Raw genomic sequence first — 25,377 nt, 5'->3', positions numbered from 1 at the left:
TTATTTTGCCACCTTATCTTAGGGGAGATTGAAACTAATATTTCCAGAGGGAAGCTGGGTGGGTATCACTTGGGCTCAGCTACATATCTGCCTCTTAGTTCATCAGAACTTTATGTTTCCAGCTCTTTCCTGCTTTTCCAGCCTCTAGTCCAGGTTAATTTCTCTGCACTCTGGCCTGAAACCTCTTCCACTGTGCTCTGCCCCTTGTGGAGTCTCTGCCTAGATCTGCCTCCACCTCTCTCTGCTTCCTTTTATGTTGGTTCTCTCACTCCTGCTCCTCACTTGGGACCAAGGCTTAACTCTGAGTGATTAAGTCCACCTATGCCTGCTTGGACTCACCCTATGGTTGTCACCCTGTCACCTTCCTTTGAGAAAGGCACAAGCACAGACTTTGGGGCCTACCCTTGGCTTCTCAACCTACCAACCAAGTCTTGGCAGGCTCTGTTGGGACTCTAAAATATTGATGAAATATTTTCTCAAGATGTGCTGAAATTGTAAACCCCAGTCATTCATGGTATCATGTTCTTCTGTAAGAATGGGTAGCTTTTCTATTGTCTTAATTTTGTGTCCATTGCAGGACTCCGAAGATGCTTCTGATTTGGAAATTTTCCGGAAGGAACAAGAGTTACTGACAAATGAAATAAGGCACATCTAATTGAGTTCCAAGAACAATATCCTTTTCTATCTTTTTCTTCTTGTGGCTAATATGCAAATAGGAACAGGTACAATTAGCAGTTGTTCAAGTCATACCTGCCCAGACTCCCCTGGGCTGCAGCCAGAATGATTTCAACATGCATGATCTAAGTCCCATTCCGGAAAAGATTCAATTGCTCTCCCTTCTTAGCTCACAGGGACCGTTTTGAGTCCTACACAGGCTCAGCAACACACACAGCAATGCATCCGTGTGCCAGGCACTGTGTTGATGTGGCTGGTACAGAGACACAGCCAAGAGGAGGAGTCGGAAGAGTTGGCAGTTGAAATATAATGCAGCAAGAACTATGAAGGTAATGAGCAGAGGCAGGAGAAAGCAGAACAATAGAGCTGACTGGATGAAGAGGAAGCCAGCCAGTCTCTAAGGGTATCTTATCACCACATTGGCTCATTGGAACCTGAGTGTCTGTGAAATTTCATACTCAGTAACTTACCTAACCAGAGAAATGGACCTTGGTTCTGCTCCTGCAGAAGACCACAGCGCCCCCAAGTGGACATTTTAAAACCACTCCTCCAGGTGCCAACTTCTTTCTGTTGAGGCATCTCGCCCTGTACACATTGAACTCCACAGGGTCCAGGCTCATCTCTTCTTGCCACCCAATCAGCTGAAATATTAAAATCAGACAATTCAGGACCTGAAACTATTTTCTAAGAATGAATTGTTTTCTTATTTTACTTTTGAACTTTTAATATGGCTACCCAAAGACTCCTGAGTTAGGAAAATCATCCAGTGAAACTGAATATAGAGTAAGGATGACTGACATGTAAAATGCCTTTTGTAGAATTAAAACCAAGAGGGAGAAAAAAAAGTCCTCTTCAAGACAATTTGAAGACAACTTGGTAACTATGGTTACCTCTAATTAGTGAGCACCTTATGCTTTCCAGATTTGGTGAAGGAAAAGTGAAAGGAAAAACAATACCAAATAAGTAAAAATGCTAAGCTCCACCGAGTGTATGTAGTCTTGTATTCTGAACATAACAACAAGATCAAGTTGGCTAATATCAAATCAGCCTTCTCCATCTTCACCTTCACTTTCTCTGTCTCTCTCTGCACAACAGGGACACATAAACTCAAATGGGGAGTTAAGGAAGCCTCCATGAAGAAGGTGACACCAGAGGTCAGGTGCTGGATAGGCAGCTCATTATAGAGTCACACTGGTGCAAAAGGCCAAGCTGGCTGAATTAAGGTGAAAGTACAGAGTGTCCAGAAGGGCTCCTCCTATTCTGTGCTGGACACCAGGCAAAGGAGGCACCTGGCTGTGGTTCCCTGACAAGTGTCCAACAGACAGTCTGTAATTACTTGGATTTGAACTGGAGCAGAGAGGGAAGCTCCCAGAGAACTTGTTCTAGAATGTTCTTCAGGTTTCCTAGGAGATGGGGGCACAACACAAACAGCATATCCACCCACAAAGAAAGAAGCAAGGAGGAGGCATCTCCTGATCCACCTCAGTCCCTTGGCCCCTCCTAGAGCTGAGATGTTATCAAAGCCCTGTCTTCTGACTGAATAAGTCTGCAGCAGAATCCAGGCTGGGCCACACTTACAAAAGAAGGACAGAAAACTCCTGTGTCTCTCTCTGAGAGGTTTCTCTCTACTTCGGGGAAGAAGGACTTCAACTTACAAGTGATGAGCTACTAAGATGGGTTTCCAGTGAACACTAGAAGCTGCAGTTTACAGAACCAAATGGTTATTCTCTTCCTGACTAAAAAACAAGTGTGGAGTTGCAACTTGAATAAGACAAACTTTGGCCTCAATTGAAACCTCTGCAGTATACAATTTTTTTTTCATCCATTCACTCAAATGCTATTTTCTGAGATGATTGTGGTCCAGGCACTGTGCTGCGCACCAGAGATGCTGAAAGAGAGCTGAAAGGGACTGACATCAGGCTTCATCATTCTAGTGGGAAGTGATGAAGTCAAAGAGCAAAGATTTGGAATCCTTTGCACTTGGACACCTAGTGACATTTCAAAGTCAACTGTGCATACTTCAACTCATGGATTTCTCCTGAAACTTTAGCCACCTAATACCCTCCCCAACTCAATTGATGGCAACTCCATCCTTCCAGCTGTTTTGGTCAAAGCCCTGGGATGATCATTGACTCCTCTCACCTTCCATCTAATCCTCAGCAAACCTCTTTGTCAGATTGGCTTCAAAATGCATTTAGAATTAACCCTCTCTTCACCTCTTTCTCCACCACCACCTGGAACAGAGCCACCAACTATCCGTCTCCTGGATTATTGTGCTAGCCCCCCAATTGATATGACTGCCTCTACTCTAGAGTTTATATGCATAATCATAGAAATGTGCTAGGGTCCTTGTTTCTAAACAGGCCTCAGGGCCATGGTTTATCATCACGGTTTCATTCCTTCACTGCATTTTCGACCCTGGAAAGCCCATCTAATAGGCCTGGCCACATATGGTTTGGATCTTGCTAAAATGAAAATTTTCATTACTCTCACAAAGAATTCCGAAAAAAGGAGGACAAAGTTGAACTAGGTGCTGGAGGAATGAGTCACAATTATCAACCAGTAGGAAGGACTGGCTTCTTTTGTCAACAGAGAGAACATGGGGAATTGCTTAAGCAGGGGATGGAAGATTGAAAAAGCAAAAGGGAACGTTGGGAAAACATAGTGCTGATAACCACAGGAATCAGAGCCTCCACTTCTGTAAGACTTGGGGAGCAAAGGAAACAGGATAGAATAAAATAAACTGAGAAGGCCAGAGGAGGGGGTCCTGAGCAGGTGAACCCAGAGCTCTGAGGGGAGGGTGCTTCTCCACTTCCCTCCCTGAGCAGGAGGAAGGAGTGTTGTGGTGAGGCAGGTCTAGGATGAGGGAGAGCCATGTTGTTGCCAGGGTGGAGAAGCGCTGCTGAGGGAGACAGCTCACAGGCAGGAAGAAACAGGTCTCCTGCTTTTCCTACTACCCTCAGAATTCTCCCTATCTGCAGCACCTGACACAGAAGCCTCAGCAGGGTATATAATGGTGAATTCAGAGCTAAGAGACAGTAACATAATAATTAGATTGATTTTTTTTTGTCTAAAGAATGCCACATATTTCCTTTGCTCCCCCAGTCCTACAGAATTGAGGGCTCTGATTCCCGTGGTTTTCAGTACTATTGCTTTTTCAATTTTCCCTTTTGCTTTTTCAATCTTCCATCCCCTACTTAAACAATTCCACAGTTAACACTACAATGCACCCACAGGTTCCAGTTCATCAAGTCAGGGTCAAGAAGGACAAGATGTGGCCTGGACATCTCCTATAGATCCTGCACTTCTGTTTGAAGAAAACCATGCATTTATGTTTCTTTGCATGAGGGGTGGCTGTATCATCAAGCGGAAATGTTCACTGATGATGTTTGTTTTGAGGTTAAATAAGAGAAGAAGGTCCCATCCCAAGGCATCAACTTCTCCCCACTGCTCTGTGACATGAGGGGGATATTTGTAGAAGCAAAAATAACAAATTATTTTAAAAGCTTCATCACTTCACCAGAAATTCATTATATTTAACAAAAAGGTGCTTTATACCATAGAAGTCCCCACACCAGCACTACCTGAAGAATGGTCTGAGGGCTTACGTCAGTCTGCAAACTGTCCACAATGAGATAAGAATGGAAATTGAGAATAAATGGTTAGATGCATTTTGGACATTTAACATTTTCATGAAGTCCAAGCACATGACCAAGCATGTGGGTTCACTCAAGTGTCATGGAACACTTGGGTTGAGTTGCAGGTGGCATGAGCCACTGACTAATGATCACATTACAACAAGTGATGCTTTAAGGTTTGTTTGGCAATCTTTAGTTAAGGAAACCTCCATGAAGAAGGTGACACCAGAGGTCAGGTGCTGGATAGGCAGCTCATTATAGAGTCACACTGGTGCAAAAGGCCAAGCTGGCTGAATTAAAGTGAAAGTACAGAGTGTCCAGAAGGGCTCCTCCTATTCTGTGCTGGACACCAGGCAAAGGAGGCACCTGGCTGTGGTCCCCTGACAAGTGTCCAACAGACAGCCTGAAATTAGTTGGATTTGAACTTAAGCAGAGAGGGAAGCTCCCAGAGAACTTGTTCTAGAATGTTCTTCAGGTTTCCTAGGAGATGGGGGCACAACACCAACAGCATAACCACAAACAAAGAAAGAAGCCAGAAAGGGTCATCTCCTGCTCCACCTCAGTCCCCTGGCGCCTCCTAGAGCTGAGATGTTGTCAAAGCCCTGTCTTCTGACTTTGAATAAGTCTCCAGCAGAATCCAGGCTGGGCCACACTTATAAAAGAAGGACAGAAAACTCCTGTGTCTCTCTCTGAGAGGTTTCTCTCTACTTCAGGGAAGAAGGACTTCAACTTACAAGTGATGAGCTAGTAATATGGGTTTCCAGTGAACACTAGAAGCTGCAGTTTACAGAACCAAATGGTTATTCTCTTCCTGACTAGAAAACAAGTGTGGAGTTGGAGCGTGAATAAGACAAACTTTGGCCTCAATTGGAACCTCTGCAGTATACAATTTTTTTCATCCATTCACTCAAATGCTATTTTCTGAGATGATTGTGGTCCAGGCACTGTACTGCGCACCAGAGATGCTGAAATGAGGGTTGAAAGGGACTGACATCAGGCTTCCTCATTCTAGTGCTAAGTGATAAATCAAGTCAAAGAGCAAAGATTTGGAATGATTTGCACTTGGACACCTAGTGACATTCAAAGTCAACTGTGCATACTTCAACTCATGGATTTCTCTTGAAACTTTATCCACCTAATACCTTCCCCAACTCAACTGATGGCTACTCCATCCTTCCAGCTGCTTAGGTCAAAAGCCCTGGGACGATCTTTGAATCCTCTCACCTTCCATCTAATCCTCAGCAAACCTCTTTGTCAGATTGGCTTCAAAATGCATTTAGAATTTGCCCTCTCTTCAACTCTTTCTCCACCACCACCTGGAACAGAGCCACCAACTATCCATCTCCTGGATTATTGCGATAGCCCCCCAATTGATATGACTGCCTCTACTCTAGAGTTTATATGCAATCATAGCAATGTGCTAGGGTCTTTGTTTCTAAACAGGCCTCAGGGCCATGGTTTATCATCACGGTTTCATTCCTTCACTGCATTTTCGACCCTGAGAAGCCCATCTAATAGGCCTGGCCACATATGGTTTGGATCTTGCTAAAATGAAAATTTTCATTACTCTCACAAAGAATTCCGACCAACGGAGGACAAAGTTGAACTAGGTGCTGGAGGAATGAGTCACAATTATCAACCAGTAGGAAGGACTGGCTCTTTTTCAACAGAGAATATGGGGAATTGCTTAAGAAGGGGATGGAAGATTGAAAAAGCCAAAGGGAACATTGGGAAAACATAGTGGTGATAACCACAGGAATCAGAGCCCCCACTTCTGTAAGACTTGGGGAGCAAAGGAAACAGGTTAGAATAAAATAAACTGAGAAGGCCAGAGGAGGGGGTCCTGAGCAGGTGAACCCAGAGCTCTGGGGGGAGGGTGCGTCTCCACTTCCCTCCCTGAGCAGGAGGAAGGAGTGTTGTGGTGAGGCAGGTCTAGGATGAGGGAGAGCCATGTTGTTGCCAGGGTGGAGAAGCGCTGCTGAGGGAGACAGCTCACAGGCAGGAAGAAACAGGTCTGCTGCTTCTCCTTCTGGCCTCAGGGGTCTCCCTATCTGTAGGACCTTACACAGAAGCCTCAGCACGGTATATAATGGTGAATTCAGAGCTAAGAGACAGTAACATAATAATTAGATTGATTTTTTTTTGTCTAAACAATGCCACATATTTCCTTTTCTCCCCCAGTCCTACAGAATTGAGGGCTCTGATTCCCGTGGTTTTCAGTACTATTGCTTTTTCAATTTTCCCTTTTGCTTTTTCAATCTTCCATCCCCTACTTAAACAATTCCACAGTTAACAGTACAATGCACCCACAGGTTCTAGTTCATCAAGTCAGGATCAAGAAGGACAAGATGTGGCCTGGACATCTCCTATAGATCCTGAACCTCTGTTTGATGAAAACCATGCATTTATGTTTCTTTGTATGAGGGGTGGCAGTATCATCAAGCGGAAATGTTCACTGATGATGTTTGTTTTGAGGTTAAGTAAGAGAAGAAGGGCCCATCCCAAGGCATCAACTTCTCCCCACTGCTCTGTGCCACGAGGGGGATTTTTCTAGAAGCAAAAATAATAACAAATTATGTTTAAAAGCTTCATCACTTCACCAGAAATTCATTATATTTAACAAAAAGGTGTTTTATACCATAGAAGTTCCCACACCAGCACTACCTTAAGAATGGTCTGAGGGCTCATGTCAGTCTGCAAACTGTCCACAATGAGATAAGAATGGAAATCGAGAGTAAATAGATGCATTTTGAACAATTAACATTGTCATGAAGTCTAAACACATGACCAAGCATGTGGGTCCGCTCAAGTGTCATGAAACACTTGGGTTGAGTTGCAGGTGGCATGAGCCACTAACTAATGATCACATTACAACAAGTGATGCTTTAAGGATTGTTTGGCAATCTTTAGCCAAAAATGCCTAAAAATCTGAGCAATTGCAAGTGTATATTTATTTTTCTAATTTGTTTCATTTACCATGAATTTAATTGTTATCAAGCCTTTCAAAATTTAAAGCTTAACATTATTATCTAACTTGGAGGCATAAATATTTGCATTGTGTAGCCTTCAGCCTGAATTATAGACTGGAAAACAAACCCCACTGGAAATTTTTTGTCAAAAAATTAGATATATCAGCTTCAATCTGGAGTGTTAGTAAAAAAGAGCTGAGAAGCTTATACATTATCCCTTGTTAATGGGGCAGTTATCAACCTGAGCTAGCTGAAAAATAAATTAAAAGAATCATACTCATTTATTATATTATAAACCTTAATACTGATAAAACAGTATTCATTCAAAAGCGGGTCTCAGTCTTTAGTACAGAAAATCACCACTTACCTATCTTTTTACTATTTGGTTAGTTATAGCTGCAGATCTATGAATGTTGAATTTAACAATGAGTCTCCATACTAAATGCCCTAGGCACATTTTCAATGAATAATGGGGACTGTCTTCATAATGCTTTCAGTTTTCCCTATGTTTGTTCCTATATTTTAAAATGCAATTTAATGTCTGTTAAATCCAATTAAAATTTGATATTATATTATAGTTTGCTTTGCATTTTATTTTTTCTCATAAATTGGTGTTATGGTATTTTATAAAAATATTGACTCATGATGAATTGATAAAAATGCAAAATATGACCAACCACTTATCACTGAGAGTTCAGAAGTGGCACTCTATATGTCTGTAAAGTCCCAGAGGCTTGGCTGGCTGTTGATATCTGGCTGAGCCCTCCGTCTTCATCCCTGGGACAATTATGGTGGGTCGGGATTCCTTCCTTGACAGCACAGCCACTGACAGGGACCAGGGGCTAGACCACAGCTGATGGGCTATGGGGCCTACTTACCTGGTTCCTAAGCCCTGCAACTTTACCTGCTTTGGCTGGCCGGTTCCAGTTTCTGCAGAACACCAGAACAGCTGAGAATACAATACAGTTGCTTTTTCTGGGGCCTGAGGGTGGCAGGAGACCCCACTGTTGAGGATCAGGTACCCAGGAGAGGCAGGGGTTGGATATGGCTACAGCTATTCAAGGCCTTAGTGTCACAGGTAATAGAGGCCCTGAGGAGGAATGTGGGCTTATATATTTTGGGGTGTGGAAGAACAACACATCTCTTTTCTGTTCTTTCTCTTCTAAAAAGAGGTCCTTAAACCTTTGGCTGTAGTTCAGAAATCTCCTCTTTAATGGCTTCCATGGAAACCTTGATGGATTCCTCCTTGCCTTTCATGTCCCAGGATCCTCTCTTGCTTCCTTTTCCTGGATTTGTCTCATCTGCTATGCTTTGCTGAGCTGCTGGTCCCCAAGTTGCTGATCTAAGCTACAGGTCCAGATTTCCCTCACTGGTTTAAGTTCTTTGGGGCTTCAGAGCAAGATTAGCCTAGCATGGTGTATGCTAGATACTATTCAACAAACAATTTAGTCCTGGATATAATCACTGTGCTGGGCTTTATGGGGCTTGGAAAATACAGGCTAAATGTTAAGGCAAGGGCTGGGGCTGTAGCTCCGTGGTAGAGTGCCTGCCTGGCATGCATGAGGCACTGGGTTCCATCCTCAGCATCACATAAAAATAAATAAAATAAAGGCATTCTATCCATCTACAACTACAAAAAAATTTAAATGTTAAGGAGGAAAAGAGTCATAATGCCTGTAACTTATTTGCAAGTGTTTGGGGGGAGTGTAAAAGGAAGATGCATTAATTACGTGGGCTAACTTCAAAAGGTGGGAAATCCCCTTATAACACAGAGCATTTTGTAAACTATTTTTTAAGATGCTTTCCTTTGATCCTGGGTATGGCAGGAGGGTGTGCAAGTGGTTTCCTCTCAATCTGTGATGTTTCCTCTCTTACATCCACACCCGTGGGTAAGTGGTCTTCATGGCCAGACATGAATTTCACCTGGGGGACATCAACCAGGCCTCCCAACTTACTGCCCCCAAAGCAAAGGGACTCATTCAAATGTCCCCATGACCAGTTCAGCTGCCCACGCACAGGGAGGCCCTCTCTGGATCCCCAGAGAAGCATGGAACTGAGATATGTAGAAATGTAGAAATGACCAAACAAGGAGCTTAACCCTAATGCTGTCCAGAGAGATTAACCTCCTGAAAAATCCCCTTCTCTAACACATTCCCCCTAAAGCCCCAACATGAAACAAATTAAGTGGGGCTAAAGAAATAAGGTTGTGTGAAAATAGTATGAAAAAAAAATAACAAAACAAGAAAAGAAAAGTTGTTTAGAGATCACAGACACCCAAAGTCACCAAGAGAATGAGTCATAAGTATACAGAGATCCAACAGAACTGTATGGCACTTTAAGAATTCTGGAATGTACTTTTGGAGCCAAAAGAAATAACACATACTCTAATAAGGTTAGGAAAAAAAGTCATGTAGAAAATACATCTAAGTAAATCAAGTTCATAGTAAATTTATGTTTTAATGGCAGGAGTAGGAAAGACAACAGATTTAGAGGGATGGAAAATAAAGCAACAATCTGTCTTATGCAGTTAAGAAGACATCTACTGGCCCCACTTGCCCTTGACTGTGAAATAAGAGGCTAAGTATAAACGCCCAACTCCAGTGCTCACAATATCAGGCACCATGGCCATCCTACCCGACAAGCCTCCTTGTGGGTGGGAGGAGGGGTGCTGGGAAGAAAGCACCAGCTCACCATGGGAAACAGGCCCAGCGAGTGGTAGCGCCGGGACGTGGTGTTGGGCATGGTTTTGTTCCTGAGGTTCTTCAGCTCTTCCTGCGCTTCGTGAAGCATCTCCATGCACTCTGCGTACTTGTCCTCCAGCTCACGCAGCTACAGAAGACCAGGAAAGATGCAGAGGGTCAGGACCTCATGAGGAGTCGGGCGCATGCCCCCCACAAGAGCCAGAAACACACATGCAATCTAACCAGGCCTCCAGTGTGGAACAGCTGCCCTGCTGGCCAAATGGCAAAAACTCTCAAGATTGGTTTTTCTTTAACTTTTACTTAGAGTGAGTCTACAGTCTCAAAAATCTCCTAAAATACCAACAATGAGCAACGTGGATAAAACAACCTTAAATGAACAAAAAAGCAAACCAGCACACCCTGCTTCAAGGCATATCCTTGAACAGGCTCCTCTCAAGCCATCTGTTGCATGGTTTACACTGATGAGCATTTACAGAGCCAAGATTTAGCAGGTGTCAGGCCCTGGGCTGGTGTGGAACATGGCCTCCCTGTGTTCACAACCAGCAACAGGGGCAGCAGGCGCAGAACCGAGGTGAAAGCTATATTAAATTCAATATAAAAACAGTTGTTCCTCAGCAACTTAGTGAGATCCAGTCTCAAAATGAAAAGGAAAAAGGGCTGGGGATGTGGCTCAGTGGTTAAGCACTTCTGGGTTCGACCCCTAGTACAAACAACAACACCAACAATAAAAACAGTTGTTACCATGGACATGACCAAAGCCTGTCAAGGGAATATGCTCTACCTTCACTGGAACCAAAAGCCCTCAAGAGGTAAGGGAGACACACCCACCTCGGCCGTGAGCTGCCGCTGGGCATCCTTGGCAGCTCCCAGGTGTTGGACGAGTTCCTCATTTTCCACTGCACACTAAAACACAGCAAAGACACGTAAGTAGACACCAGATAAGCCCAACTCTTCCCCTCATTACCTGATCCATTAAGACCCCATCCCCTTTCTACAATGAAATGTGTTATCTCAAACTGGAGTAAAATTTTGTCTTATATAATTTTGAAGGCCTTACAGTCCAATTTCCACTCAATACCTCCAATGTAAAGGCTGCTTTCTAGAAGCTAGTCTCTCTCCTTCCTTCCATCTTTCTTCTTTTTCTCTCTCTGCTTCTTTCTTTACATTTTTCCAAAATTATTTAGCCTCTCACAGCAAAGGTTTCATATGGGAAATAAAACTGTTTTTTGCCATTTCACTTAATCCTCAAGGGGCTACTTCTACTGCACAACATACTTGGTGCACTTAGTCCAAACAAATACTAGGCAGGTGATTAAATTAAAGTTCAGAACTTCACATCAACAGCAACTTTTTATTTTATTTTCGAAATAATTTCCTCCCATGGGATTTCTCATTGGCCAGAACTACCACAAGGACAGTCATAACTGCATTGTAAATTATCTTAGTTGAGCTCATCAAAAAATAAGAATTGAAATCCATTTAATTACAATAAATGAGGAATGGACACACAACAAGTAATATCTACAATAGTCCACCCTTTGACTACCCAACATCATCTATATAACTCTTCATGACCACAGAGTGAACCCCAATCCTTACCCCAAAAGCTCATCAAAGTACTGAATCTACCTCAAAGTGGAGACCTCTGGATGAAGAGCACTGTGCTTCATCAGGTCTCAATTTGGATTCTGGGGAACTGGTAACTTAGACAAATTCAAATACATGCCCTGAGCACATCAAATAGAAGTGTTGAGACATAATAATACCACCTCCCATTAGAAAAGAGGAGGAAGGAAAACATAGAGTGGCAGAAGCAGAAGAAAGTAGAATTGGGCAGGAAGAGAAAAATTTCTTATTTTGTAAGTACAGAAACTCTCATTACCCTGGCCTCTGGCCTCTGGAGGAATGTTACTTCTCTAATTAATTAGCATGGCCACATCTAGGAATGTCACACTCAGAGGAGGATGTACTCATGGAAGGCTGCTCCACTCTAGTAACCCAATTCCTGCTGATGTACACTTGGGTGCTGGGATTGCATTGAGGACTGAACAACCACAGGCTATTGTCAAGCATAATTACTGTGGCCAGTATATTAGCTTCTAATGAATTCCTGCAGCACCTTTTTTGATGAATTCTATTAATCTGTAGATTATACTCAGGAGGTAAGAGGTTATGAAAAGACCCTTTGCCAACTCAGGGCCACAAGACATTTTATTACTGAATCCACTAAGCTTTTTCTCCAAAGGGGCAACACACACTCTTCTAGAGTAATGGCCCCTTCCCATCTTGGCACAACCACTGTGGTGTTAGCCAGAGTGACAGAAGCCTTACAGCTTTTGCCTTTTTCTGCAAGTCGACGATCTGTGACAGCAGGTGCGTGATCTCCTCTTGCTGGCGGGCAGCATCTTCAGTCTTCTTGGCCAGCTCCTCTGAGATGCTGGCAATCTGCACGTTGGCATCCCCTTTGACAAAGAAATGACAAAGAGTAGGAGAGAAAACTACACACACAGACCAGAGAGAGTGGTTTCCTGGTGGTTCACACATGAAAACCCATCTTTATGGGGAGGAGTACAGAGGGTACATGATGAAGGGATGCATAGTGACTGTGTTCTTCCATGGTGAAGCAAAGTGGCTTCTCGGGACTCAGTCAGTCATGAGAAGGGACATGATCTTCCCATGGGCTGTCATCCTGGGCCTAACCCCACTGATCAAGTCTGTCTCCTCAGAGCCAATAAGGCAGGCACTGGAGACACCAGAAGGAGACACTCCAAACATGGTGCATCTGGCCAAATCTCAACATTCCACACATGAATGGATACATGTCACCAACATGAAGCCCTGCTATATGCACCTTGTTTTAGAAATCCCAGTTGCTGATGCACACTACAATTCCCTTTGGTTTTCATTCCTATTCAGACATAACCCATTTTATAAGACTTAAACATGGGGTGTGGTTCATTTGCTTAGTATTTTGATGAAATGCAAAAGATTCTATTTGCCCTTTTATCTTGCCTTGCAAACTTGCAATGGAGAAAATGGTAGGGGGGTACTTATTTGCAAAACTGAGAACTCGGGCCTCAATTTTCACAAATCAAATCACTAAAAAGCAGTTTTCTTCACATTCTCAAGCCAGATTTCTGTATCTGAGCCTAACTTTGGCATTTAATAATTCTAATATTCCAGCAGAAAGCCAAAATTAAATATCCCTCTCATAAGAAACTGAGATAATATATGGTTAATGGCCTGGAACCCGATTCACAAATGGGGAGGGGGTGCCATACAAGGTCAGGTCTCCTTTCACTGATTTCAGGCTGGCAGGGAGCCTGCTCTTCATCAAGGACAATACAAAGCCACTGGATCATGACAATGGGAGATATAAGGAAGTAGAAGCTGGGATGGGGGTTGGGAGTGAGTGGGCAGGGGACATACTCAGCTCCTTCACACAGTCGTTGACCAGCTGCTGCTCCTTCTCTTCATAGGTGATGGTTTCTGTCTTTAGCTGGCAGGCCTGTAGAAAAGGCTCAGGTCAGGGCCCAGCACTCACCCTGCACTGTGACTTGCCATGCGTGTGAGGGCGAGGCATGGAGCAGGGGCAAACCCGAGTCTGGGAAGTGCTGGTCAGTATCTCTTCACCTGTCATTAGTTAGGTCCTCAAGTACAAAACATTTCCTTAGTTAAGGGGACACTCTCAAAGCAGAAAATTGAAAAACAGACACCACTAGATGGCGCCACACAAAGCCAGCACCCAAGGGCCACACACAGCAAGCTCTGTAAGATTCTACAGGAGGGTCTGCCTGTTCATTTGTCTGTCCAGCTCATAGATATGGACACTGCTGTGGCTCTCACAGTGCCTAAGACCCTGCCCTGCCTATGGCACGCATTCTAAGGATACCCACAGGACTGCGGTTGAAGCTCAGAAGTAGAGTGGTTGCCTAACATGAATAAGGCCCTGGGTCCAATCTCCAGTACCATTTTAAAAAAAAAGAAAGCCAGGTGTGGAGATCCTAAAAATAAGGATAAGCACACATCATATGAAGCTAATGTACACTCTATCACTACTCTGTGCCAGGCACTGAACTATGAGGTTCTGAGCTGGAGATAAACCTGCTGTGTTCAGAATATGGTCCAATATAGAAAATTTAGAGACCTAAGAGCCATCCCAGGACCCTGGTCAGCTTCCTCCAGCAAGAGATCTGAAGGCCCAATGAAAATGATGCAGTTTGAGAAAAGGTGTCTCAGAGCCCTCTGATCCTGGCCGTGGAGAGATAGATACTACATTTCTGAGAACAAAGGCAGGACAGTGAGAATCTATAGATGGGATCAGATTCCCTCACTGACTTTAGGTAAGATTCTGACAGAGGGTGGGATTGCTGGGTACTGAGAACTGGGGCATCTCCCAAGGGCTGGAAAGGCAGTGCTAGACTCAGAATGGGAAACACTGTTCCTGTAATTGGCTAAGCCACTGGCTAGCATAGCACAATGGGGCAACCTTGGCCACTCAGGGTTGTTTTCATTAGGAAGTGAAGAGTTGGAAGAGGTGAAGTCTACAAGAATAGGCTTTGCAGAAAAGCATCTTGTTGGGTTCTTTCCAATGCGCAGCAATTTCAAGGTGACCGACAGTCTGCCCCACTGAAGGGGCTCAAGGGAGTCTGGGGCCAGCTTAGGTGGGCACACAGCCTGAACCTGACATCATTCCTCTGGCTAGAGAACACAAACCCACTGCTAATTAAGACAAACAGTACTAAATTTTTATGCATCCATGTTTTTAGAGAAGGCAGTAGGTGAAGAGGAAAAGTGTGGGCTGAGAGTCACATAAATGTCCAAATCTTGGCTTTGTCACTTACTACAGACTTGTGGGACCCTGAGATACCAAAACACTTAGCCTGGAGCCTGGTTTTCTCACTATAAATGAGAATCAAAGTAAGCAACTTGCAGCCTTGTTGTAGAAGATTAAAAATTATAATAATAACATATGCAAAGTGCCAGCGTAGTACCTTGCCAATAAAGGGAACTCTCTAAAGCAGAGTTTCCAAGTTGCCTCAGCTCAACCTTTTTAAATTAACTGTTCAAGAAACATGTCTCCAGGCTCTGGAGGCACTGTTTCTTTGGAGCCAATCTGACTACAGTCACATGAAAACCGGCTTCACCCCCACTCTCAGTCGTTCCCTACACATTGAGACCAGAGCTGAAGAACACCGTGGAAAGACCCCATGGTGAAGGAGGAGAGGTTTGCACCTCTTCTCAGTCCACATGCTGCAGGATTCAGCCACTAGGAAGGCAGTGTCCAGTGCAGGGGTGAGGCCTGTCTGCTGAGTATGCCCAGCGAGCCCAGGCTCCGTGGTTCTGCCAGAGATGGTGGCCTCTGAGGACAGCACTGTAACTGTGGCTAGTCTCGCCAGATACAACAAACAGGGCCACCACCCTTCCAGTGGGTGACAAAGACAGGGAGGGAGTGCACTTTACCTCGGATCTAAGTACCACGTTCTCCTCTTCTAGGTCCTTCAGCTTCTTTTGAAGAGAATCCAAATGAAAGTAATTCTGGACTGAGGAGGACGACTCATTCCTCTTCAGCCTGGGAGAGAAAGTGCACTCACCATCTGGGGAGGTGATGTCTCCGCCACTACCGAGCCAGCCCCACCTGGAGACCCAGAAGGGCTGCCTCAAAGACAGTTTGTGAGGCTTGCAATTAGACTGCTCCCTAATGCCCAGGAAAATAACACCCCAGTGTACAGTGTACACCCCTCTGTCCACAATTTGTAGTTGCTACATTACCTCAGAATTCAGAGGGATGGAATCTACACAAAGCCAACACAATTCTGGGATGCCTGGAGGGTTATTTGATATCTAGGATGCATTTCTATGTTCTAAGAACTGCTTTAAGTATTTTGCATGTATTAACTCGATGCTAGAACTCTATGACTTAACTGCTATTAGTAGCTTCATTTTACTAATGAGGAAACAGCACAAAAATTAAGTAACGTGGCCAGGAGCATGCAGGTTAAGTCACAGAGCTAAGATTGAATTCAGGCCATCAGGTTCTAGAGTTCCACACGGGGCTCTGCTGATTCTCAGAACAGCCCCTACACCTTCTGTCGCAAGGACCTGCCATGGCACATCTGGCTTCAGAACCCTGTGTTCCTTTAACAGCAAAGCCCACTACCTTTTTTTTTTTTTTTTAATATCTTAACATGCCAGAGCAAATCAACTGACCTGATAAGTAAGCAATAAGACCCAGTAAGAGGAAAATTTAAAACCTGCCCTTCTATGTCCCACAAAAATAGTACAAATCAATCCATCTGAGGCACTTAGAGATGCTTATTCTGGGGAAGGCTGACCTGTGCTGCTGGTGGAGGTGACCCTGCCTACGTGACTCCAATGACATCAACAGCAGCCTGTGCCCTGGCCTCCAGAAACACAGCCCCCAGGTGACTTACGGGGTTGAGCAGACAGACTCTGGCTCGCTCTCCTCCGCAGCACTGGTGTAGAATTGGAGCAGCTCATCCTTCATGGACAGCTCATGGCGGAGCTGAGAAACCTGCACAGACAAGAGCCAGGCTCACCTTTTGCTTTCTAAGAGGCGATAATGTCCTCCTTGTACTCAAACACTTACTACTTAGAGACAAATTTCCCGTTGAAAGTGAAGGCACTAATCGATTATGTGCTACTCAACAAAATAGGCGTTTCTAAGAGTTGAGTCTGACCTCACTTAAGAAAAACAGAATCCATTGCTTGAAGGCAGAAATCTCCTTCTCTAAATTAATAATTTTAATTTTGGTATAGAAAAGGGACACGAAGGCTCTAGAATGATGATGGAGGACATGAGATTACTTCTGGGCTTTGGAAGTAGTCAGATGACCAGCTGGACACACTACCAAATGAAAGAAGAGGCCATTCACTTCTACTGGAACCAAATCCAACTCAGAACAGGATCATGGAGGTGCCAGCTCTGGTGGGCTGCCATAAGCAGCTAGTCCACCCTACCTGGAAGCCCACACAGCCCCACCTGGTGACTGATACACTTTCATGGGGCTCCTGGACACTCTCGGTCAGTCCTTGCTCTGTGCTCAACAATCCCTAAACAGAAATTTCAGATACAGGAGGAAAAGAGCAACTATCAAAAACTGATCACACAACTACTGCTATGGTGGTTTGGCAAATCATGGAGATTTATTTCAGGTTTTAAAGTAAAAAACTTTTGCTATAAAACTCTTCATTTGCCCTTCCAATATTTAGTACTGATGAACATGAAATCAGTACTAAAAAGAGTAGTGCGACTCTGTTTTCTTTCTTATTTAGAACTTGATGTGAGGTCTACGGTTAAGTCCAATTTCCGACCCAACACAGGGAGTGAACTGTTTCTCCCGAGGAGAAGCCAATTTATTATATACACAAAGTCTTCAACACCTAGACTGATCATTCAATGATGTGCCAAAGAGGAATATGCTATACTTTGTAAATTCAAAGCTTTTCCAAGGCAGGGGGACAAAACATTTCCAATCCCAGAGAATAGGATATTCTTTATACGTGGTAAGGAATTCCATGAAAGAATGGTAATGTGATTTATTGGTTCCTGAGTGGCATGTTCCTCTGCCCAGAAGGGGCGAGGTGGCTACTAGGGAGGCTGAGGGCAGAAGGATCACAAGTTCAAGCCCAGCCTGGGCAACTTAATGAGAATCTGTCTCAAAATTTAAGAAATAAATAAAAAGGTCTAGGGATATAGATCAGTGTTAGAGTACCCCTGGGTTCAATCCCTCGTTTCAACAACAACAAAATTGCAGTCTGAAAACTATAGAAGCAGCCTAAATGTCCATCAATAAATGGACAAGGAATGATTTTTTTAAAACGTGGTATACTTATTCTGTGGAGTTTTATTCAGCTATGAAGAGTAATGAAAATATTTCATTTGCAGAAAAATGAATGGAACTAGAGAACATGATAAGTGAAATAAGCCAACCTTAGAAGGTCAAGGGCTTTATGATTTCTTTCATATGTGGAAGCTAGAGAGGAAAAAAGAAAAGAAAGTAGATAGAAATCTCACATAAATCTAAGGAAGATCAGTAGAGGAAAGGGTAAGGGACCAAGGGGAGGAAGGAGAAAAGGGGAAAGGGAAATACTGGAAAATGATATTGTCCAAATTATAGTGTTATACTGTTTGCATGTAAGAATGTGTTAACAAAAAATACCACCATTAAGTATAAATATAGTGTACCAATTAAAAAATGAAAAATTGTAAGAAGGGTCCCAGGCTAACCCCCACACTTTCTTCATGGTCACCTAAGAGAAGGGAGGATGACTTCAGGTCACGATGCTAGGGGCAGGGAAGACAGGGGTCAACTTTATTTCTCCTAGAACACAACAGTATTCTACTTCACCATCTTTAAAGATAGCCTGGGATTAAATCTTTTCATATAGTATGACAACTCAACTTCATCTTATTAAAATTGCCATTAAACCCAGGTTGGGAATCGTTTCAGTGAGAAGAAAATTTGATTACATCTTAGGGACATAGGTAAGGACGCACACTCCCAATAAGGAAGTTCCTGATAGAAAAATAAGAGAGAAGCTTCCTTTAAAAAAAAAAAAAACTGTCAAAATTTCACAGTCAAAATTCACTGTGGAAATAGGGTGACAGGAAACAAGGGCCTGACTCTCAGCTTCCTACTCCTATTCTGGCTGACACCATTGCTTCCTTCCTCCTGGCCACACCACATGGCTTCAGAAAACAGGTGTGGATCCTTCTCATCCTCTTAGGATAAGTCTGATAAGTCAAAACATTTTGTGCCCTTCCTGTAGCCATTGACAGTCACCAGCCAAGATGGGCATCATGAAAATAACAGGGTTTTTTTCCCATGAAAACAATAGGCTAATTTTTTTCCCTATACATATGATATTACATTACAAGGATGAATGCCAGTCACCACCCTCCCCTGCAGCAGGAGGTGGCCTTCTCTGGCCCAGCCACCTTCTGCTCACTTGCTGTTGTGTTGGCCTGTATGTGCTTCTGCTGAGCATGGAGCAGCTCTGAGGTTGGAGTCTGCACTTTGAGAAGGGGAGGACTGTGACCGGTCCCTGCTGCCCAGCCTGCCTACATGACAGGGTACTGTAGGCCTACTAACTAAGGACTGTGCCTACCCTGAGAGACCCGTCCATGATGTGTGAGAAAAGAGCTGCAGGACACCAGCTTCCGGCCTCCAGGAGGCCACTTCTGACAGGAGCCCTGGCTCAGGTCTGGGTGCTCCCTCAGGGTGGCTTCTCCAACCCATCTCCCTCCACCTTGCTCCCAAGTCCATCGTGCCTCACCTCCTCCCTGATGTGTTCCACTTGCTCCTCCAGCAGCTCGTTCCTCTCAGTTAAAGTCTTGTTCTTCTTCAACAACGACTGGCGGATCCGCGCAGCCAACTCCAAATCCCTTTCTTTCTACAAAAGGCAAGAGGGAGAAGGAGGATTCAAAAATACCCCCATGTCCTGAAGGAGCCATTAGGGCTTGATGTCAAGTGAGGAAAACAAGGGCATCCAGCAATAACAAAAGAATTGATAATTCACCATCAGTGTCAGCATTTGACGCCTGTTAAAGAGGAGTAAACTCTGCCCACGTATGTACGAGAGCTACGCAGACATGAAGCAACCAAAGGGAAGCCTGAAGATGTGATGAAAACAAATCTTTGTTCCCACAGTGGGAAAAATGCTTCCAAAGACACTTCTGCACAACTGCTTTTGGTGTTTGTGCAATCGTTGATACAGCTTCTCTCCACCTGCCACTGGGCTGCTGTAATGCCAGGGCTCAGCACATGGAAACACCAATAACTCTTTGTAAGAGGAATGAAGAAGTTCTAAAATGCTCTCACAATGCAGCTGAGATCTGGCACAGGGGGGCAGCCTCTGTACCATTTACCAGGCTGGAATGCACTGAGTTCCTTATTTTTGCCTCCTATGAAACAAAAACATTTAAAGTCACTCTGAGACACAACTACATCTGTTTTGTTTTGCTATTTTGTGTTTTGCTTAGGAGAGGTTATGTAGGCTCTATTAAAAACAAACAACAGTCTTTCAAAATGCAGAGATGATGCACACATTTGCCCTACTTTAGAGGCAATGTGCTCAGACACAGGATTTTCTGATGGTTTGGTCAATGACCTCAATTAGACAGAGCAGCACACGCTGGAAAATCCAGTGTGGCACATAAAGACAGGACTGTCTATGAGAGAAGAAAGATGTCCTGGATGATGGACAGATGGCTTCCCTGAGTGCACACTCATGATCCCCACAGCATCCATCCTTGCCTCTATGGTCATACTCCACCTGTCACTGCTAGGTGGGGACAGGGGATGATGAGAAGAAGGGGCTCTGGGAAACCACATTTCTGTAGCAGTCTTACACTAATTATTCTGTTCGCCAGTATTTTAAAAGCATGGAAACATTGTAGTTTGGGGGAGAAGAAACAAAGCTGGAGAGGAGTCCCAGGTTATGCTCCAACACCCACTTATTAACCACCCATGTGGCCTGAGGCAAATGGCTTTGGCTTCACCAGCATCAGGAACACTGTGCGTTAGTTGTTTCGAAACACATCTTATGACCCCTAGGTGGGTTGAAATATCATTTTAGTCATCATTCAGTTACCAGCATTTTGTTTTGAATTCAAAACAATAGCACAAAACTGAAAAATACCAGAGTGCATGCACATGATAAGGGCACTATTTCATGTTTAAACTTTTGTTTATCACATGTTTACCTGTATGAGTACCGGGACAAAAACCTAAGACTCATTCCTTTTCTCTTTTCTTTGGTGCTGGGGATGGAACCCAGGGCCTGGTGCATGCTAAGAACTCACTCTACCTCTGAGCCACATCCTGGTCCCTAAGCTGTGTTTCTTACAGCAGGCACTGGTCACCAGTTTAACTGCTCCCAGGTGAGCCATCCTACTCTAAGTTGAGTACAACAGTTTGAACATCCCAGTGGCACAATTCCCTTGTCTGTTAAATGGAGGGTAAGGAAGGGGGCAGGCTAGCTGAGAGCGCCTTGGGAAAAAAAAAATCTAGCTTTATGACTAAGTTGTATGACAAAAGGAAAATACAGTTTTTATTTCTAGCATCTTAGAAATAGTTCCCTTACCACTGTTCCCTTACCACCTAGAGACTCAGCACATGTGGAAAGGACCCTCCCATGCAGCGAAGGGGACACAGTGGCTCTGCCCAATCCATCTAGATGCTCATCTCTGTGCATTTATTCCTGCTGGCCACAGCATCTACCAGGAAGCTTCCTTATCTCACATCCCTTTGTCAATTCTCAGACTCAACAGTTGTGTTTACTTGGTATCTAAGGGAAAGAATTCAAAGAACTGTGTGCAAGGGAATAGGTACAGAATTCCAGTGTCTCAGCACCCAGTCCAAGTGGGTTTCAGCTTTGCATTTGGCTAAAACTGCACTACAAAGGACACTTCTCTGTGAAGCAAAGTCTCCATAAATCTAACTTGAGTCTATTAAATTTTTCTGCTAGAACAAGCTCTTAGACTGAGTGCCCAATGGTGCTTAAATAACGCCCATCAGCTCACTCTCTGCCTCCCTGCTCTGCACTGCTTTCCAGGCTGGTGAGCCCCAGCAAGCACAGACCCTTTGCACACCTCAGCCACATTTTGTCTGCACGTTTCCCTGCAGACAAATTGAGCAAAAATTACAAGGCTGAAGGCAGGTTAGGCAAGGCACTGCCAGGGAACCCAAAGAAGGAGGGATGGCTTCCTAGGGCATTGAGGGCCACCACCCAAGAGCAATGGAAACAGGCAGGGCGGGAAAAACAAGTGAAGTGGTAGCTCAACAAGGAAGGCTTTTGCCCTGCATTCACACCTCCAACCCCAGCTCTGGGGCCTTCAGCCTCTCCTGGCCCCATGGAGGGCTGGCATCTGCACACAGGAAACCTTATCTCTACAGTCATCACAAAGAACATTCTTGGCTGGTTAAAAAAAAAAAAAAGCAGGAAGTTACAGTAAAAATATTTATGAATGAAATGAAAAACACTTCCAAAATTATTATACCATCTCTGGTCTTTTTTGCTCTAGTTTTACTAATGCATCAGGCTAGTTGAGTTTCCTTGGAGAAAATCACAAGATGGGGGAAAAAAAAAAGCTCCCATTTCTTACTACCAATTATCATATGACAAATGTTTGCTTCTAAATTCAGGAAACAGCTAGGAAATGACTAGTGGATAAAACCATAAGAGAATAAGAGACTACAAATAATTTAGGCCCTTGGAAGTAGTAAATTATTAGGAAAACCTAATCCTCTTATCATGTGGGAAATGAGGCAAGGTGGAGCTTGCTCTAACTGCCTGCTCCCTCCCTTTGGCTATGCTTTGCTTTGTTTTGCTTTTGAAGACTGCTGCTTGGACTCAGCCTTTGGTCTTGCAACAAAACCCTGCACTGACAGTGCACCCACTAGAGAAGGAACAGCCTGCCTCCCTCTTGTAGCAGCTGACTCATCCCATTCACTAATTTTAGGATAAAAGCATGACTAAGGGGACAGTGGAACATATTCATTCATTCTCTCTCTCTCTCTCTCTCTCTCTCTCTCTCTCTCTCTCTCTCTCTCTCTCTCTCAGAGAGAGAGGGGACAAGACAAGCTCTACCCAAAGGTATATTCCCAACAGCAGGGAGCCAGGGTGAGCTGCAGCAGCCTCCTCCCCTTAAACCAGGAGCACAGTCCACATTCAAGGGCTGTGCTTCAGCATCCTGTGCAACTCCCTGGCACCAGCCTGCATGTGGCCAGCATGCAAACCAACACAAATGAGCAGAGGAAACAGAGGCAAAGGCCAGTGAAAAGCACAGCAGGGTGCAGCTGTCACATGACTTGTGCAGCTAGACTTTAACCAAATGCTTCCAGAGAAAGGTAGTAAATTCATCTGGGATTTTATCAGGGCAAGAACAAAATGGTGTTGCTATTTATAAAACACAGAGATAAAAACATGATAACCTGGGGCTGGAGTTGTAGCTCAGCAGTAGAGCCCTTGCCTTGTATACATGAGGCACTGCATTAGATTCCCAGCACCACATATAAATAAGCAAATAAAATAAAGGTCCATCAACAACTAAAAAAATATATATATATTAAAAAAAAACTAAAAACATGATAACTCTTTAAAAATAAAAGAAGCCACAATGAAACACTCATGTGAAGAAATTACCCTACCAATATTCTTTCCAGCAACTCAATTTTTAAAAAATATGAGACTATATTCTTCATATAGCAACATTCGGTCAGGAAATAAACTAGAGGGAAAGTGAATTACTTATTTATTTGTTTGTTTTTCCCTCTTGTGGTGCTGGGGATTGAACCCAGGGCCTTGTACATGCAGGGCAAGTAATATACCAACTGAGCTATATGCCAGCCTCTGGAAAATGAATTCTTGATACTAAGTATCTACATAAAAAAAACTTATGTCCTTGGCTCCTTAGAAATGATCCTGCGCTCTCTCTACTTTCTTGTAACCAAGGAGCTGCTTCTTCCTCTATACCTTTCCATCATGATGGTCTGCCTCACCTGGGCCCAGTCAGCCATCTAGAGACTGAGACCTCCTAAACCATGAGCCCTCCTCAACATACACACACAAAAAAGAGAGAGAGAGAGGGGGAGGGAGGGAGGGAAGGGGAAGAGAGAGAGAGAGAGAGAGAGAGAGAGAGAGAGAGAGAGAGAGAGAGAGAAAGTAAAAAGAAAAAATAAAAGTGGTCCTTGCATGTCCTAGCAGAGAGCAGGAGCCCTGTGGAGCATTTACATACACAGCACTGCCAGCTCAGACAAGCCTCAGCAAGGACCTTGGCAGTGCACACCCAGAGGCTGCTGTGCCCTGGTCACATTTTCCAAGTAAGTGTCCCACGGACAACTGTATTAACAAAGACTAAATGGGCCAGCAAACAAAACTGTCAAGAGCAACAGACCCACCAGGCAAGGGGGGCTAAGGGGCAGGGCTGGGAATCTGCCAAGTAATCTTGGTGCCTGTCCCACTGAATTCTGGCTCCTTCCATATAAAATGGAGGAAACAGCAATATCAACTTCTGAAAGCTACTACAGAATTAATGAGATGGCCTGTAGAAAACACTCAGCTCTCAGTTCAGTTTTATCCCAAATAGTAAGAAACAGATATTTCATCAAAGATCTATTATATCTAAGGTTTAAAAAGTCCCCTGGGCCCAACCATGTGAACCTGCCACATGGCCAATGCCACCACCAAGATGGCTGCAATTCTGGATGCCACCAGAAGGCACAAGGTCAAGGCCCCAAAATGCTTTCCCCCATGCCCAGTCACACAGAAACAAACCCTGACATCATTTATATGGCCCTGAAGAGTTTGCAACTTCCCCTTCAAGAGAACGAGACAGGAGTGTGTTGCAGGGCAGGTGTGGGGAGGCTGGTTGTGCAGAAGGGAGAAACACAGGGAGACAGAGACATGAAACAGGGAGAACAGAGAGTCACTGCAAAAGCTTTGGGTCCCCCCCCATACTGGTCCAGGTCCCACCCAGGTTTCAACCTTGTCTTCCCAGTGCCCCAAAAATGGTAGCAATGATTTCAGTCTCCCATCCCTTCTACTCTTTTTCCAGGGAAGATGTGAATAAACAGTCATGAGCCCAAAGTCATTCTGGAGTCTAGAGCAGAAACACAGATCAAAAAGCCAGCACCTGTTCACTAAAGGCTGGATTCAGTGGTGCTGGGATATTTGGGGCACTTAGCAAATACTAGCTAAAACCCTACCTGCTCCAGCCTGGGAGAGGCCTATGGATGCGCGTGTCACGCTCCTTTTTCTGAGGCCTTCGGACCTCAATTCTCTGCCAATGGAATGCTCAGAAGAAACTGAGAACCAGTCCTCAAGTAGTTGCCTAATCCTAAGCCACTTCTCTAGATTTTCCTTGCCACGCTTATTTTACTTCTTCCCACACTGACACTGTAATATCACACTAGCCTGATATAAGCAAAACCTTAAAATAGGTTAGAAAGACAGGGATAATCATGTATTTTTCTGACATTTGGGATTTAAAATATATTTTAGTGGTTCTCAAATATTAAACTGGGTATTCTAGCAAGTATCTGAATGCTACCATATTTTGTGTCAATGGTATGTTCCTTTAAAAACCTAAAACACTTGCAGAAAACTGCAGCTACCAAGGTCAGCTACATAACCACTAGTTCAAAAAGTAAAGCCATTAAATTATACCCCAAGGAGGCCCAATCTCTAGGACTCCTGCTGAAATAGTAACGTTTGCACTAATCAATATAAATTACGATCGATCAATTATAAGCAACCTTTTTTGTCTTCCCCTGAATACTAACCTCCTCAAGAAGTCGAGTAACAGCACCTATGTCATTGTATGTCTTAGTCATCTGGCCAACTCTTTCAGCACATAAAACTGTAAGA

General features: G+C 44.0%; 1 protein-coding gene across 1 annotated transcript; it reads right to left on the bottom strand.

The window, feature by feature from the left end:
• Positions 1–1,130: 1,130 nt before the first annotated feature.
• Positions 1,131–25,377, bottom strand: LOC144373506 (trafficking kinesin-binding protein 1-like). Its single transcript, XM_078036556.1, has 9 exons — positions 25,293–25,377; positions 19,285–19,401; positions 16,419–16,519; positions 15,448–15,556; positions 13,414–13,492; positions 12,316–12,446; positions 10,813–10,887; positions 9,974–10,111; positions 1,131–1,316 (listed from the first exon to the last, which is right to left on the bottom strand). The coding sequence occupies exons 1-9, from the start codon at positions 25,341–25,343 to the stop codon at positions 1,146–1,148; spliced, it is 972 nt and encodes a 323-aa protein (XP_077892682.1). The 5' UTR covers positions 25,344–25,377; the 3' UTR covers positions 1,131–1,145.

The sequence above is a fragment of the Ictidomys tridecemlineatus genome, unplaced genomic scaffold, assembly GCF_052094955.1.
Source record: "Ictidomys tridecemlineatus isolate mIctTri1 unplaced genomic scaffold, mIctTri1.hap1 Scaffold_419, whole genome shotgun sequence".
Classification (NCBI taxonomy): Eukaryota; Metazoa; Chordata; class Mammalia; order Rodentia; family Sciuridae; genus Ictidomys; species Ictidomys tridecemlineatus.
This window is presented reverse-complemented; position numbering and strand designations above follow the sequence as displayed.

Bases quoted from the DNA above. Each gene is read 5' to 3' on its own strand.
- LOC144373506 (XM_078036556.1), bottom strand. From the start codon at position 25,343: ATGACTAAGACATACAATGACATAGGTGCTGTTACTCGACTTCTTGAG. The intron at 12,447-13,413 runs GTATGTCCCCTG...TCTTTGTCAAAG, and splicing joins CGACTGTGTGAAGGAGCTGA to GGGATGCCAACGTGCAGATT. The intron at 10,888-12,315 runs GTAAGGCTTCTG...GCTGTGTTTTAG, and splicing joins TGCAGAAAAAGGCAAAAGCT to TGTGCAGTGGAAAATGAGGA.